Below are 14,551 nucleotides of genomic sequence, written 5' to 3' on the forward strand. Positions count from 1 at the left end.
TTTAATCAGCACTTAGATAATTACAATTGTCCGTTAATAGTTTAAATTAAAGATTTGCTTTCATAAGTCAAATTTGTCACGAACACCAGCAAGTCCTATTGGTCAATAACCCGGAAGCCATTTTGAAGCGGGAAATAAAAACAAAAAGAAAAAAAAAGAAGCTGAAAACGCTTCAGGTTTGTTGGCATTCAACTCACGAGCTCCTGTGTGAAATGTGTGAGAAGATAAAAAAGGTAACAGACCTTTAAAATCTTGCTAGGTGCTGTTTTATTTTAATTATTCTGTGTTTTTGACAGGTCCACAGCTGGCTGAGTGAAGTGTTTCGGGATGAAGCAGTGCCGCAGTTTGAGGTGAACACGCGCACAGTGGACGTGCTGTATCAGCTGGCCCTGTCCAGTGAGGCTCGGTGCAGAGACACAGAACTGCTCATTGAAGACCTCCAGCAGAAAGCATTAGAATATCAGGCTGATTGTGAGTATTAATATAATACCAACATTTCTGCATGAGGTGATGTGGTCAACTGTCAACTTTTGTATTTGTAGATTTTGCTTTCAGTGCTATAGATTATATTTTTCTATCTCCATTGTTCAGGTGCTTATTACCAGGATGCTCTTTTACAAGGTGTTGGCCTTTCTTGTGCGAGTCTGTCACCTACGTGTACAGACTATCTGTCTACTTTAGTGGACAATGCAGTAACTCTGGCCATTAGAGACATCTCCCTTGGAAGGTATGTTCACAAGTGCAAATGCAAGAAAAAAATCTGAGACTTACTTTTTTATGTTCAGCTTTCTTCCAGCTGTGAATAACCTGTCAAATGAGCTCTTTGAGGCTGAAAAGTCAAACAGACATCTTGAACAGGAACTCAAGGTGCTAAGGAAAAGGCTTAGTACTACTTTGGTTCTCCGCGGGAACTTACAAGAGTAAGTTCTTTTTCAATATTAACCTTGGTGTACATATTGCATATTATATTTTCATCATTCATTCATATCTTTGCCATCATAGGGATATCAACAAAACTATAAAAACACAGGCTGTGGAGAATGCAAATGCAGAGGAGAGATTACTCAACATGGATTTTGTGACAACAAAAGCAAAAGAGCTCAGCCACAGGCGAGAGAGAGCAGAGGTATTCCTACCAAAACCAATTAGAATTTTTGTTATTATGCATTTTTTAATTGGTGGAACTGCCAAGCTCATATTTGTGATCTGTGATCACCTGTGACCATCTTATACTTCTCATTCAGTTTTGAAAGAGGCTGATAAAATGTTCAGGATTACAGTTTTTTGATAAATCCACATTCGTAATAATTTTAATGTTTATAAACATTAAACATTTTCATGACAACCAAGGATGTCAAAACACAAAGACATTCAACAGGAGAATAAAAGACATGAAATATGCCTTTTTAAAAATATGAACATAGCTGGACAGATTAATGCATACTGTGTGTGTAATAGTCTTGTAGTTGTCTTATTAGCATCAGCATGAATGCCAAAAGCTGTACAGTGCCAAAGACTTGCCTCACTTTGAATTCTACAGGCCCAGCTTTTATCCAGGAACATGGATAAGTCTTTGACCCACCATTCCATAGTGCAACTGTCACAGGTAAATACAGTTTTACACTCTCTAGTTTGAATACAAATTTGTTTTAATGTATTGATACATCTTTGTTTTCTATCCTTTCAGGAAGTTACTGCACTGAAGCAAGAAATTGTTCCCTTAAAGAAGAAATTGGAGCCTTATATGGACTTGTGCCCGGTATGTTTTTTCTTCCTTTTCACTTTGATACTGCCTTGTAAAAAGTCAAGGTGTTACTGTTGTTTCCAAGTTTCTAGGCCACTCTATTGTGTCTAGTAATCTGAATAGCCAGTGTTTAAATGTTAAGAAAATGAAAAGTGATGGGTTGATATTCTCAGAATGAACAATAGCTGGCAATAGGCTATAATAGATGTTATTATAGCAAATAAAAAAAGTCAAATTTTAAGTTCAAACTAACTGATTACTGTACATTATTTCAAATGAAACAAAGCATTTCTTTTTAATTTCTAACAGAACCCATCTCTTGCCCAAGTGAAAATTTTAGAAGCAAAAATGGAGTTGGTGAGTATAAAAATTATTAGAAAATTATGATTATTGTTGCTCACTTAAGGTATTTCTTAATTTCAGGCATCACTTGATTCAAAACTAGAGACAAACATGGAGTTTAAATGAATGTCATTTGTCAGATTTTATTTATGTTGGACTTGGAAATAAAGCAAATGTTATCTTAGTTTTTGAGCTTCATTGTGGCATTTTTGTTTATTCGTTCATCACTTTTTGCTTCGCTTTTTCCTACAAGTCCAAATATTATAAGTTTGTATTCAACTTTTTAGTTTCACACACACAACAACAACAAAATTCCTCTGGCTTTTGTGGGATAAAGTTCTTGAAAAGGTCTTGCAGCTGCTACCTAGGTGCCTAAAGCTACAAGTGCAGAGGGGTTGAAATTAGGAGGCCCTCTGTCCATTTTGTATGTTAACCCCCCCCCCCCCCCTCTGTTTGGGACACCCCCGGTGAATAGTCGCCTACTAAATTATCAAATTAATTAAATGTGCCTGTGATTATTTATATTTTGATTTGTTGTATTGGGATTTTAATGTCTTTGTTATTCTGTAAAGCACTTTGAATTACTTTGTATATGAACTGTGCTGTACAAATAAACTTGCCTTGCTTTGTCTTTCTAATGCAAACCTCTCCATTTATCCAGGTTTAGGATCTGAACAAGGAGTATCAGATTATTTATGAATTTGCAAGTTATTTAATCACTTCTTTTACAAGTCAAAACATAGCAAAAAGAAGACTGAAATCAATGCAACACAAAATCCTACGCATGGAACAATTATTCCTGATCCAAAATGTAAACACGTGCCTCCTCTGTGCGTAAAAACTCTGTGCGTCATTCCCCTGTGCACCCCTCCCTCTAAAATATTTGATCTGCCACGCCCACTCCACAATTTCCTCTCAGCTGTTACTGTAAGTCTTTCTGCTTACTCGTGAGTGTTATCCATTCACAAATATTCTGTCTTTATTAGAGTAACGCGGTCCAACTGAACGTGCGCACGTGTGTAGCCTGTCAGCTCCAGACAACTTGTTGCGCAGCTGCTATTTTCAGCCAGCCTCTGTGGTCCATTACCGCCAGCCACGGGGCCAACTACACTTCATCTTCCACTCTAAGAATTTGTAGGAACTGGGATGTGAGGAAATCCCGTCTTTTAAACTACAGTTGTGCCGTGGCACTAAATGGGGTGGACACGCAAAGGCACGTTCGTCCGCAGCGCAGTGGACAGGATTTGGCTCTCAGGGAAGCGTGTAGTACGCAGTCGAGTTTCTTTAATATGATTAGAGACACGAGGGGGCAAAGTCATGAGCTGGATGCGCCCTGGGCACGGCCTGGACTGGAGCCATGGTCTCTTCTACCTGAGTTTACTGCTGTGGGTCAGACGCATCAACGGACTGGCGGACTTCTCCAGTAAGATGAGTGACCTAAGTATCAGACCTGCTTTCATGGTCAGATCTGTGAAGTCACATTAAGAATACTGCATGCTTTCTCACAATTTGCAATCTAACCCTAACCCTAACTCGCATTAAGAGTAATGCATGTTTTCTCACAATTTAATAAATGTAAGATGGTCAGGTTTAATGTCAAACTTTTTGTAATATTTAGAATAATGTATCTTTAACTTTAGTGTAGACTTGGACTAGATTTGTGCCTGGTTTGGGCCGTTACATTACGTTACTTTTCTATCAACATCATCACATTTGTCTATTTCAGACTACCTGTCCCGGATCATCACCAGTCACTCAGCTCATGCCTGTGATGGTCAGCCCCTGCGTCTCCACTGCCCCCGACACTCCACCATCTCCATCCAGTCGGCCTTCTACGGCAGCGGAGTGGCACGGCTGTGCCAAAAACCAGAGTCCTCACACCTACACCGAAACTACAGCTGCTCTGCTTTTACTGCTCTACAGGTGCACTTTACGAAGGGAGAAGTCAGTGTTTTTGGGTTAGGATTAGGGAGCAAGCTTTAGTTTTTTAAGTGTGATACCAGTGCCACGATATATTATAAGGCCACTATTTTTAATCAGGCATTGCAGTACTTCTTAAAAAGGAAGTGTCATTTGTTCAGCAACTAATCCTATACACTGTAGAGAACACAGCTACTTCGATCAGATGTAAAATTACAATACCCTCTTTGATTGCCATTTTCATTTAAATCAGACATTTACAAGTTATATATACGTTAACATCAAAACCAGTTTCCTTGAAACACATGTACTATCTTTATCCATGTGCATGACATCTGTGACTGGTACACCGCATTTTTGCATTGCTTTTGATAGATACTGACCACTTCAGACAGGAACACCTTAAAAGACCTGTGTTCTGGGGATTTTCTCACCTGTCATTGTCTAATCATTGCCAAATTCTGCTTCACTTAATTTTTGCTCTATTCTTAAAAGCTGTGTAATAAATATTCATATTTTGCAGAAACTTCTGAGTGAGTGTCAAAGCCAAAGGGATTGCAAACTTTCTGTGAACCACCTGCTGTTTGGGAAAGACCCATGTCCAGGAACCCCCAAATACCTCCATGTGGACTACAAGTGCAAACCAAGTAGGTCCAAGAGCTTAAGTTCTTACCTGCCATAACTATTTCAAATAATATCACATTTTATTTCCGTTATTCAAAATTTTGTTTAATAAAATGCATAGCTTTTAAATAAGTTGGAATCAAGTTCAAACCAGGACAAAGCAGGGCAATAGAGAATATTTTAAATTACAAAAGGTCTCATAGCCTTTGTAAATCTTGTCTTACATTCCCACTGTTCTCTCTGGTTCGTTAGTGCTTTCTTCTCTTTCCTCAGCTGAGCATAAACAACATGTGGCGTGTGATGGAGAGAGCCTGGTCCTGCGCTGTAAGCCCCCAAAGGTGCTCAACATCTACGCAGCTATTTATGGGAGAGATCTGGGTCAGAGCCACACCTGCTCCTTAAACAAGACCTTACCACCCCCTTTTGGTGAGAATTTATTATTCATTATTTTATATCTGTTCACCATGGCCACTCTGTGGGTTTGATATAGTATGTTATAGACATTCATGTCAATATGGTGTTACCAATTGGTAATTGGTCACAGCCCAGCCTCGTGTTCCCTTCACTCATCCTGCCTGTATCTAGGCAGCTGTGGTGATTGAAGGAGCCAGTGACTCAACTCAATTAAAACTGCATTCTTTTGCAAACAAGTAATTTCTATTTAAAGAAAATTATGTATCTTTTGTTTCCCTACAGAGTGTCTGAATCATGAAGCTGTACATTTTGTTTCAAAGTCATGTTACAACAAACAGAGGTGCGCTGTTGCCGTCAGCAACCAGACCTTTAGAGACCCCTGCTTCCCAGGAACCAGGAAGTACCTGAGCGTGCTCTATTCTTGTGGTAGGAGTCTTAATACTTTCCCATGCACACATTATTATCCAATATGAAAAATCTTAAGTCCACAGGAAGTTATCTCATGCATGTTCTTGCTATTACGTTGCTCATTATGTGACATGCTTCCACAGTTTCCTTTAGTAGATCCTTATCTGTTGCTTGTATTGGCTTTTCTTATCACACCTTCTAAAACTGTAGCTGGGAATAATAGACGTGAGACTGGACTGGGCTTAAAGACTGACTTCCTGCTAAACTTCCTGTGATTGGCACAAATGCCAATGAGCTCATGCAGCTTTATTGTTCATGGATTATACTCGATATCAGATGTGACTTGAGCGTGCTGCTGAAATATTTCCTTACTTGCACACTTGGCACCAGCCCTACAGACCTTTAGGTAGAGGCCTGCCGTTCTCTGGCCAAAAACAAGTTACAAATATATTCATATATATCCACATGAGCTTTCCAAAAACAGCACAATTTCAAGGTGCACTTTCTAGTGGAGTGTCCGCCACAGACTTGTCTCCATGGAGATGTTATCGCTTTGCCTGCAGTGTGGCACTACCAGACCAAGTTACAAGTCAGATCTGTGGAAAGGTTATTCTGTTCACAGTAAAAATGCATGTTTTTTCAAGATGAACTCCTACGACTGAGTCAACATAAGAAAGATATGTTACTGCCATATAGTGAAACATTCAAGGACATAAATAATATCTCCATGGAGACCAGCATTCGGGGACCTTCTACCAGAAAAAAAAAATACAAATACATTTTGACAAACCATTTCACTTTTTACAATATTCAAATATAATGCAATGCCATGTCAAATCACGTTGTGGAGTTAGTCACTCATTTCTCTCATTTTTGTCAATTTGGTCATTGAGTTTAAACCTAAAACATTTAAACTTACATCTAATACTGTTTTTGCAGTACCCCAGTCATTACTGAGAGAGGCAGACCCCAGCATAGTTAAACCCACCTCTCCTCCCCCTGTGGATAGAGACGAAGGTAAAACTATCACACCAAATGTTATAGCTTGACATTTTCTGACAGTTTGTTCCATTTCCGTTGTTCATCCAGACGAGGCTGAGGTTTTCCCAAAGGGCTCCAGAAGGCCAGAGGCTTCAGGGGCAGTGATGAGCGACTCACTGTCAACCTACGCCTATATCAAAGGTAAAGATCCATACAAGCACAGCCTAAGTGAAGGATGGGTCAGAGAGCAAAGTAACTTACAATGATAAAAAAGGCCAAAAAAACATTTTAGCTGTTGTAAAATACTCAAATATATTCCTGTAAATAACAAACTAATTAAAATAAACTGAACTATTGGCTCCCCGAGGGCCTTCTCAAAAGCAGACCTGTGTTGTCCGCAGAGCACTCAGAGATGGCAGCGCTGCTCTTCACCTCCAGTGTTTGTGTGGGCCTGCTCCTCACACTGCTGGCCCTGTCAATACGAGTGACCTGTTGGTGTCACCGGCCTACACGCCACAAACCAAACCGGCAAAGACCAGTCCAGAAACAGGAGGAAGAGGACTGTAGTGATGATGAAGATGATACAGAGAGCTCTTTAGTCTCGGAGGGGGAGAGGAAGACAGTGATTTGGTGGGAGGAGGTGACGTTTGTGAGTGAAGCAGCGGAGCGAGCGGAGAGGATCGAACGCAGAGACATGGTCATTCAGGAGATCTGGATGAACGCTTATCTGAACGGCAGCTCATGTGAAGCCCTCTGAACCAAAACACCACTGACTCAAGAATGGCTTTGTAACTTTTGTATCATTTTCAAGTCTATTTAAAATTGTTTTATATATTTTTCACACTGAGGTGGCCACCAGAACTTGAGGTCTTTTTGTACTGGTGTTCCAAAATGTTTTTATTCCTTATATCCTACTTACCCAAGACAAATTTAGACTTTGCAGTTTTTGGTATTTGTTTTTGAAAGGTAAAACATTAAGGGCAATATCGCACAATAATGTATTGTAGAGGATTTGTTGGTTTTCAAAGGAGGGGTGGAATCTGAAATGTATTTTGAAGCTTCTGTGTCACAAATATAATGTATGTTCGGTGTTATATTTATTCACCACAAAGTTAAGCTACAAGTCAAGAACACTGTACAAAGGGCTGTTACAACGTAATGTGATACAGAACCATACATTCTCAACACCACATAATTCTTGTAGGGCTACAAGATTTTCTAAAGAAAATATTTGCTGATAAAATATCTGTGCTATTTGTTGGTAAGCATATTTAATAGTAAGTAAACACATCCAGGAACAAAGGCTGAAATAGGTTAAGTGAAGTAGTAACTGGTTTAACCTATTATTTATATCATAATCATTCACATCTAAATATTCTTACTTGATAATGATATATATTAAATTGGTCAGACTAAATTTGTTTAATATATAGCAGGTAATTCATTATAAATTGGTTGAATGTTTAAAATTGAATTGGGTCAATAAAAAAAATGAATTTGCATAATTGGCCAATTTAAATGATCATATTTGTAATTGGAAAAAAAAATCTAAATTAAGATGTTTGTGTAAAGGGGTAGTTTCAGCTGAAACTGGAGACAATAGATGTTTACAGTTTCAGTGTAGTTAGCCCCTCCCTTCAGATGGATATAAGGCAGTGTCCACCAGTAATCTGACAGAACTGAAGAAGCGGCTTGGATGAGCAGCGAAACGTCTTCACTCTAGTTCAGATTTCGTCTTTTGCTATTCTAAATAAAATTAATGTACAATTATTGGATTAATGAGGTTCATTGGTTCAACTTACAATTTATATCGTAATCATTTACATCTAAAAAGTCTTAGTTGTTCATGTTATCCATTACATTCTCATTCTAAGCAAGCATTGCTTCAAGATGAAAATTATGTTAATGTTCAGTGTTAATTGAGCAAATTTTAAACTAACACATTTCAACCCTCAATATTGTCCTACATTCTTGGCAAAATTATGAATGTGTTATGTATTTACTTTTTATTAACAGTGCATGCACAAAATGTTCAACGTATAAAATGAAAGCTATGGGTCTCTGAGACCTGCTCAAAAAAAAACAAAAAAAAACGGTATTATTTCAGTATAGAACTCCATGACTCAGCCATGGCAGGGAAGCTGTGAATCTGCATTGAAAAGAATGAAACACATTTCTCGAAATTTCAGTTTTATAAATTTTTGAAATGATCAAAAACAGCATTTTGCAGGTTTGACAAAGCTCTATATTGATGAAAGAAGTGGATTTGTAGAGGTAAATGGACTGGTGAGTCAAGTCTACTAGTGAGTAGAGTCAAGCCTTACATTAAAGCTGAATGCACTGGCATTCCTTTTATCTGGGAACAATTTAACCATCTCATGACGATGTAAAATCTTTAAAATCTCAAATGCTTTTCAAAACAGTCTTTGCTTCATTTATGGTTTAATAAAGAGGTTCAAACAGCAGTGACCCTTTACGTATTAATACATTTAAAATCACACAGGCCAGTATTGTTATTTACATCTTCTTTTAATTGCAAATAAAATCAAAATTTCAGACTCATTGTCGTTAGTTACCACTGTTTCTTCCCTGCCATCCTGGAAGCCACAACAAAGATAATGGGTGCAGGAGCTTTACAAACCATCAAAACAAATAACATTCACATTTTGTCTGATGTAACTTTGAAAACAGTTTAACAGTTAAACTACAAAACTATAAAATGTAACGGTATGAAAGCAGATGAATGAACTACTTGCTATGTAGCAAGATGCTGAGTTTGTACACTTTTGTACTCATTCTTTTCCCATCCAGTCCCAGAAGCACTTTATAAAAAAAACAAACAAAAAAACTCAAACTGTGTTTGCACTTTTTAGGATACCTCATATTAACATATTAAGGGCATAGACCAGTCCAAAGAGCATGACAAACCCTCCAATAGGAGACTGGAGATTAGTCGTGACCAATTCACCTTCCAGAATTACACTGCCTGGCCAAAAAAAAAAAAAAAAAAAGTCACCACCAAAAAAAAGGTCACACTCTAATATTTGGTTGTTCTGCCTTTAGCTTTGATTACAGCACACATTCACTGTGGCATTGTTTCATTAAGCTTCCGCAAGTCACAAGATTTATTTCCATCCAGCGTTGCATACATTTTTCACCAAGATCTTGCATTGATGATGGTAGAGTCTGACCGCTGCACAAAGCCTTCTCCAGCACATCCCAAAGATTCTCAATGTTGTTAAGGTCTAAACTCTGTGGTGGCCAATCTATGTGTGAAAATGATGGCTCATGCTCCCTTTCAGTTTGAGCCTGAAGAATCCTGGCATTGTCATCTTGGAATATGCCCGTGTCATCAGGGAAGGAGAAAAATCCATTGATGGAATAACCTGGTTATTCAGTATATTCAGGCAGTCAGCTGACCTCATGAGCAGACTGTTGCTGAACCTAGACCTGACCAACTGCAGCAACCCCAGATGCACTGCCCTCGCAGGCTTGTACAGTAGGCACTAGGCGTGATGGGTCCATCACTTCATCTGCCTCTCTTCTTACAGTGATGGGTCCAGATTGACCCTGTTCCAGATTGACGGACTCATCAGACCGCATGCAGTTCTTCCATTGCTCCAGAGTCCAATCTTTATGCTCCCTAGCAAATTGAAGCCTTTTTTTCCGGTTAGGCTGACTGATTAGTGGTTTTCTTAAGGCTACACAGCTGTTCAGTCCCAATCCCTTGAGTTCCCGTCGCATTGTGCGTGTGGAAATGCTCTTACTTTCACTATTAAACATAGCCCTGAGTTCTACTGTTGTTTTTCTTCGATTTGATTTCACCAAACGTTTAAGTGATCGCCGATCACGATCATTCAGGATTTTTTTACGGCCACATTTCTTCCTCGAAGCCGATGGGTCCCCACTATCTTTCCAGTTTTTAATAATGCGTTGGACAGTTCTTAAACCAATTTTAGTAGTTTCTGCAATCTCCTTAGATGTTTTCTCTGCTTGATGCAAGCCAATGATTTGACCCTTCTCAAACACACTAACATCTTTTCCACGACCACAGGATGCGTCTTTCGACATGGTTGTTTAAGAAATTAGAAGCAACATTGCACCAGTTGGGGTTAAATAACTGCCATGGTCACCTCGATGTCACCATCTTGCTGTACCTGCAAAAGACAAGTATTAGCACAAAATATAATTCAATTTTTATGCTGCATCCAAAGAATTTACAATAGTAAATGGAACCATGTCCAGCAAGCCATGCCCAATGGCCACATTACATTAGTAACAAAAAGCTGTCGAACGATTCAATATTAATCTGCTGCGTCATTACGGTAAAAAAAAATCTATCCCAATAGTGTTAGTAGACAGTTTAAATGAACATTAAGTCTTTTTTTCCATCCCATGAGATTTTCTGAAGGTAAATACAGAACTTTGCATTACTCAAAACATTTTCTGACACTACAGTATAATACAAGTCTTTACAATAGTGACCCAGTAGTTTATTGTGCCAGGGCTTTTTTGTTTTATTATTTTTGATAATGTAGCTCTATGAACACGTCTTGCTGCACAAGGTTCAATATTTGTGTTCTGTCCTGAGCTCTATAGTTTGCGTTCAAATTGTTGAATTATAATTTCAGATTACTAGAACAGATTTACAGATTTGTGAGAAATCTCTAGCTAGGATGCATAAATGTTGAATACTGTGGAATTAGGATAATTCACCTGTAAACCTTTTTTGAACCAGTTTGTTTCTTATAGATAGAACCAGTAATTACACACAAATTAATCATAAAGGTCAACAAATCTGCAATCTGACAGTTAAACAGCAAATGGGTTGCGCTCCTGTGAAGTAACATTCTATGGGGTAATAACATAACGGTAAGGGAGATGGTGAGCAGTCAAAATTAATATTGCAAAAACTTTCAATATTTGTGAATATACCTATAGATTATTTCTTACCAAATACAACATGGACGCAACCTATTCTACCATTGAATTTGCGGGGTTCATGAGATGTCACTACAGTAAAATCCCTGTAGTTAAAATTGAGCTGGAAGGCAACTGAAAGTTTATTGTAGTTGGCTTTACAAAATGCAAACAAAATAACTGTTCTGCCTCAAAAGCAGGTATAATGATTCAAATCTAGATCAAACATTTTAAAGTTGTACAATGTCATTTTCTGATGAAGGGTGTGAAATCTTATATTCTCAAGGGATATATTATTTTGCCTGAAATAATCCAACAACTAAGAAAAAGTCAGATTTCAACTACGGTATGTCAACATGGTAAACAACGCACCCTACTCAAAGTAAAGGTACAGTAAAGGGCTTTTTGTCACTGAAATATTTTGATTTGCTCTCTCTGGAATGCACTGCATTGTCATAATGGCAATATTTGTCTCGTCTCATCTGGTGGTAAAACTTATGTCACATTGATGCCATGTGCATGTTTCCTTTGAAATTAAGGTGCAAACTAATGTATTGCCATAATTGTGACACTTACCTCCTGAGAATTAACTAAGTGTTTGCTTTGAATCCCTGTTCAAATGCTTGAGTGGGGAATGGGCTCCTGTAAATTAAACAAGGAAAAAAAAACGTGTTGTTAATACATTGCCGGAGAGGAAATTGATAAAATTATATATACCTTTTAGTGTAAATTATGTATGTTTTTACATTTTGTACATACTGCCTGGCCAAAAAAAAGTCACCACAAAAAAAAAAAAAAAAAAAAAGAAAAGAAAAAGTGGTCACACTTTTTGTTGCACCACCATTTTGTTGCACCACCTTTAGCTTTGATTACGGTGCACATTCACTGTGCATTGTTTCAATTTCGCTTCTCGCAATGTCATAAGATTTATTTCCATCCAATGTTGCATTAATTTTTTGCATTGATGATGGTAGAGTCTGACCACTGCACAAAGCTTCTCCAGCACATTGTAAAGATTCTCAGTGGGGTTAAGGTCTGGACTCTGTGGTGGCTAATCCATGTGTGAAAATGATGTCTCATGCTCCTGAACCACTCTCACAATTTGAGCCCAGTGAATCCTGGCATTGTCATCTTGGAATATGCCCGTGCCATCAGGGAAGAAAAAAATCCATTGATGGAATAACCTGGTCATTCAGTATATTCTGGTGTCCCAAACTATTTGCTTAGTTAAACCCAGGTGACTTTATTTTTGCCAGTGTATAATTAATCATATTTAAAAATATATATATACACGCAATTAACTATAGGTAGAAATGAGTAAAAATCACTTCATAATACAACCTTTGGAATGAATTGCAGTCACTTAAGATTAATTGTATCGACCACTTTTATAATCTTGTGCATGTGAAGTATTTATTAAATTCTTCAACCAATTTATTCATATGGATCATTTCCCCATAAAATATATTCCACAAACATCATTTAAAACAGTTGCTTTACGTAATATTTGTTGAGGAAATGGCCAGAGCTCCTTTACAACCTTTACAAGAGGAGCTTAGAAAAACTCGGGCTCTGTGTTTGTTTAGCTGCTGACCGTTTAGCTGACTGTGCATCTTTCATCTTTACATGTTAGCACGTCTAAATTAAGTTCCTCTTTAAGCTCATTTCTCCGTAATAAAACATGCAGCCCTTTTGCAGCTTAACATACAGAGAACATGCCAGTGTAGCACTAACCAAGAATAAAACACCACTGTCCTCTCTGAGAGATGTACCTGTGTCTGCCTTCCTCTACATCTGGATTTGACCCGGTACATGCCCACGAACAAGTGAGAGAGAAGAGACAGAGAGAAGAGACAGAGTGAGAGAGAGAAGAGAAGAGACAGGGAGGACAGAGAGAAGAGAGAGAACAGACAGAGTGAGTGAGTGAGAGGAGAGCAAAAGAAAAGACAGAGTGACAGAAAAGAGAGAAGAGAAAGCAAAGAGAGAGAAGAGACAGAAGAGAGAGGAGAGAGAAAAGAGACAGATGAGAGAGAGAAGAGACACAGAAGAGAGATCCAAGAGAGAGAGAGGAGATAGAAGAGACAGAGAGAAGGGAGAGAAGAGAGAGAAAAAAACAGAAGAGACAGAGAAGAGCGAGAGAGAGGAAAGAGTAAACTCAAGCTAAGTTATTTGAAAAATGATTATTTCAAACGTGTTATTGCTCAGATCCAGCACGGTTCCACCAAACTGAAGCATCCAGGCACTCGGAAAAAACAGACAAAAATATAGTCCTGTTTACATTGCCTTTTCAAAACACAGCCTTTGACGGTGGTGGCTCGGGCGGGTCTCTGAATGTTGAATTGCTGGAGCCGCGGTTGGAAAAAACAAACCTTTCCCATGCTTCATATTTGCATGGATTGCATTTGCACAGAGTCTGAAACGCATCTTTTGGGCAAAAAACACAAAATGGTTGCAGCGCGAAACTCTCTCAAATTAAACCCTTCACTCATAAGGGTAGAATTCCACGCAATGTCAAAATAAATCCCCCCTATATTCTGATTTTCATGGTTTTGATGTCCAAATTCATTAATTCAATGTGTTTCTCAAGTCTAGCAGATCATGTTAAAACTAAATATAAAACATAAAAAAATCACCTTCAACTACGTGCATTTGTACACACAAAGAGAACACACTTACAAAGGCATGTCTAAATGTAATTTTGAATTACCTTTCGCTGCGGAGAAGGTTAGAAAAGGTGTAGGTCTGGAGAGGAACTGGAACTGGGACGCACTTTTCTTCTGTTGTTTTATTGGACGGAGTCAAGTAAAATTGTTGGTGCTGCCCCCTGTGTTGAAAGGGTCACTTGGCACAGCGCATGCGCAAGAAAGCCACGATGAATAAATTATTCATTGGGTCAGTTTAACTATTTTGAACTACTGGATGTACATACAAAAATAAATAAAAAAATAAACACAAGTTTAAATCTGTATCATTAAAACTGTACAGACCTATTTGATTGTGTTAAATTAAGCCAAAGGCAAAAACACATTGAATAAACAATAACAATGTTTCACTTTTTTCACTGTAGGGACTAAGACTCTCTGGAAAATGAGGCTCCAAATCTCTGCAGGCCTATCCTAGATAAATAGACTAAGATCACATGGCATTACAACATATTTGTAGTAGTCTGAGGAAGAGGATCAACAGGTTTCATACATT

At 38.2% G+C, this 14,551-nt stretch overlaps 2 protein-coding genes and 1 long non-coding RNA gene across 4 annotated transcripts; 2 read left to right on the forward strand and 1 right to left on the reverse strand.

Moving 5' to 3' along the window:
• Nucleotides 1-134: 134 nt before the first annotated feature.
• On the forward strand, nucleotides 135-2,257 carry haus1 (HAUS augmin-like complex, subunit 1). The gene is made up of 9 exons (XM_033978733.2): nucleotides 135-233; nucleotides 297-471; nucleotides 592-727; nucleotides 786-920; nucleotides 1,003-1,126; nucleotides 1,541-1,606; nucleotides 1,688-1,759; nucleotides 2,054-2,101; nucleotides 2,168-2,257. The coding sequence occupies exons 1-9, from the start codon at nucleotides 213-215 to the stop codon at nucleotides 2,210-2,212; spliced, it is 822 nt and encodes a 273-aa protein (XP_033834624.2). The 5' UTR covers nucleotides 135-212; the 3' UTR covers nucleotides 2,213-2,257.
• Nucleotides 2,258-2,981: 724 nt separating this feature from the next.
• eva1c (eva-1 homolog C (C. elegans)) lies at nucleotides 2,982-7,281 on the forward strand. Of its 2 annotated transcripts, XM_033978939.2 has the most exons (8): nucleotides 2,982-3,509; nucleotides 3,813-4,009; nucleotides 4,530-4,653; nucleotides 4,904-5,056; nucleotides 5,327-5,470; nucleotides 6,392-6,469; nucleotides 6,542-6,634; nucleotides 6,835-7,204. In XM_033978939.2, the coding sequence occupies exons 1-8, from the start codon at nucleotides 3,404-3,406 to the stop codon at nucleotides 7,188-7,190; spliced, it is 1,251 nt and encodes a 416-aa protein (XP_033834830.1). In that variant the 5' UTR covers nucleotides 2,982-3,403; the 3' UTR covers nucleotides 7,191-7,204. The 2 variants fall into 2 exon arrangements, with proteins under 2 accessions (XP_033834830.1, XP_033834831.1); XM_033978940.2 differs by lacking the exon at nucleotides 6,392-6,469 and having other exon boundaries at nucleotides 2,988-3,509; nucleotides 6,835-7,281.
• A 229-nt stretch (nucleotides 7,282-7,510) lies between these two features.
• On the reverse strand, nucleotides 7,511-14,157 carry LOC129456804 (uncharacterized). Its single transcript, XR_008648949.1, has 3 exons — nucleotides 14,061-14,157; nucleotides 11,930-11,995; nucleotides 7,511-10,590 (listed from the first exon to the last, which is right to left on the reverse strand). It is a non-coding gene; the product is annotated as an uncharacterized LOC129456804 (long non-coding RNA).
• Between the last annotated feature and the right edge of the window lie 394 nt (nucleotides 14,158-14,551).

Source organism: Periophthalmus magnuspinnatus, chromosome 14 (genome assembly GCF_009829125.3).
Source record: "Periophthalmus magnuspinnatus isolate fPerMag1 chromosome 14, fPerMag1.2.pri, whole genome shotgun sequence".
Classification (NCBI taxonomy): Eukaryota; Metazoa; Chordata; class Actinopteri; order Gobiiformes; family Gobiidae; genus Periophthalmus; species Periophthalmus magnuspinnatus.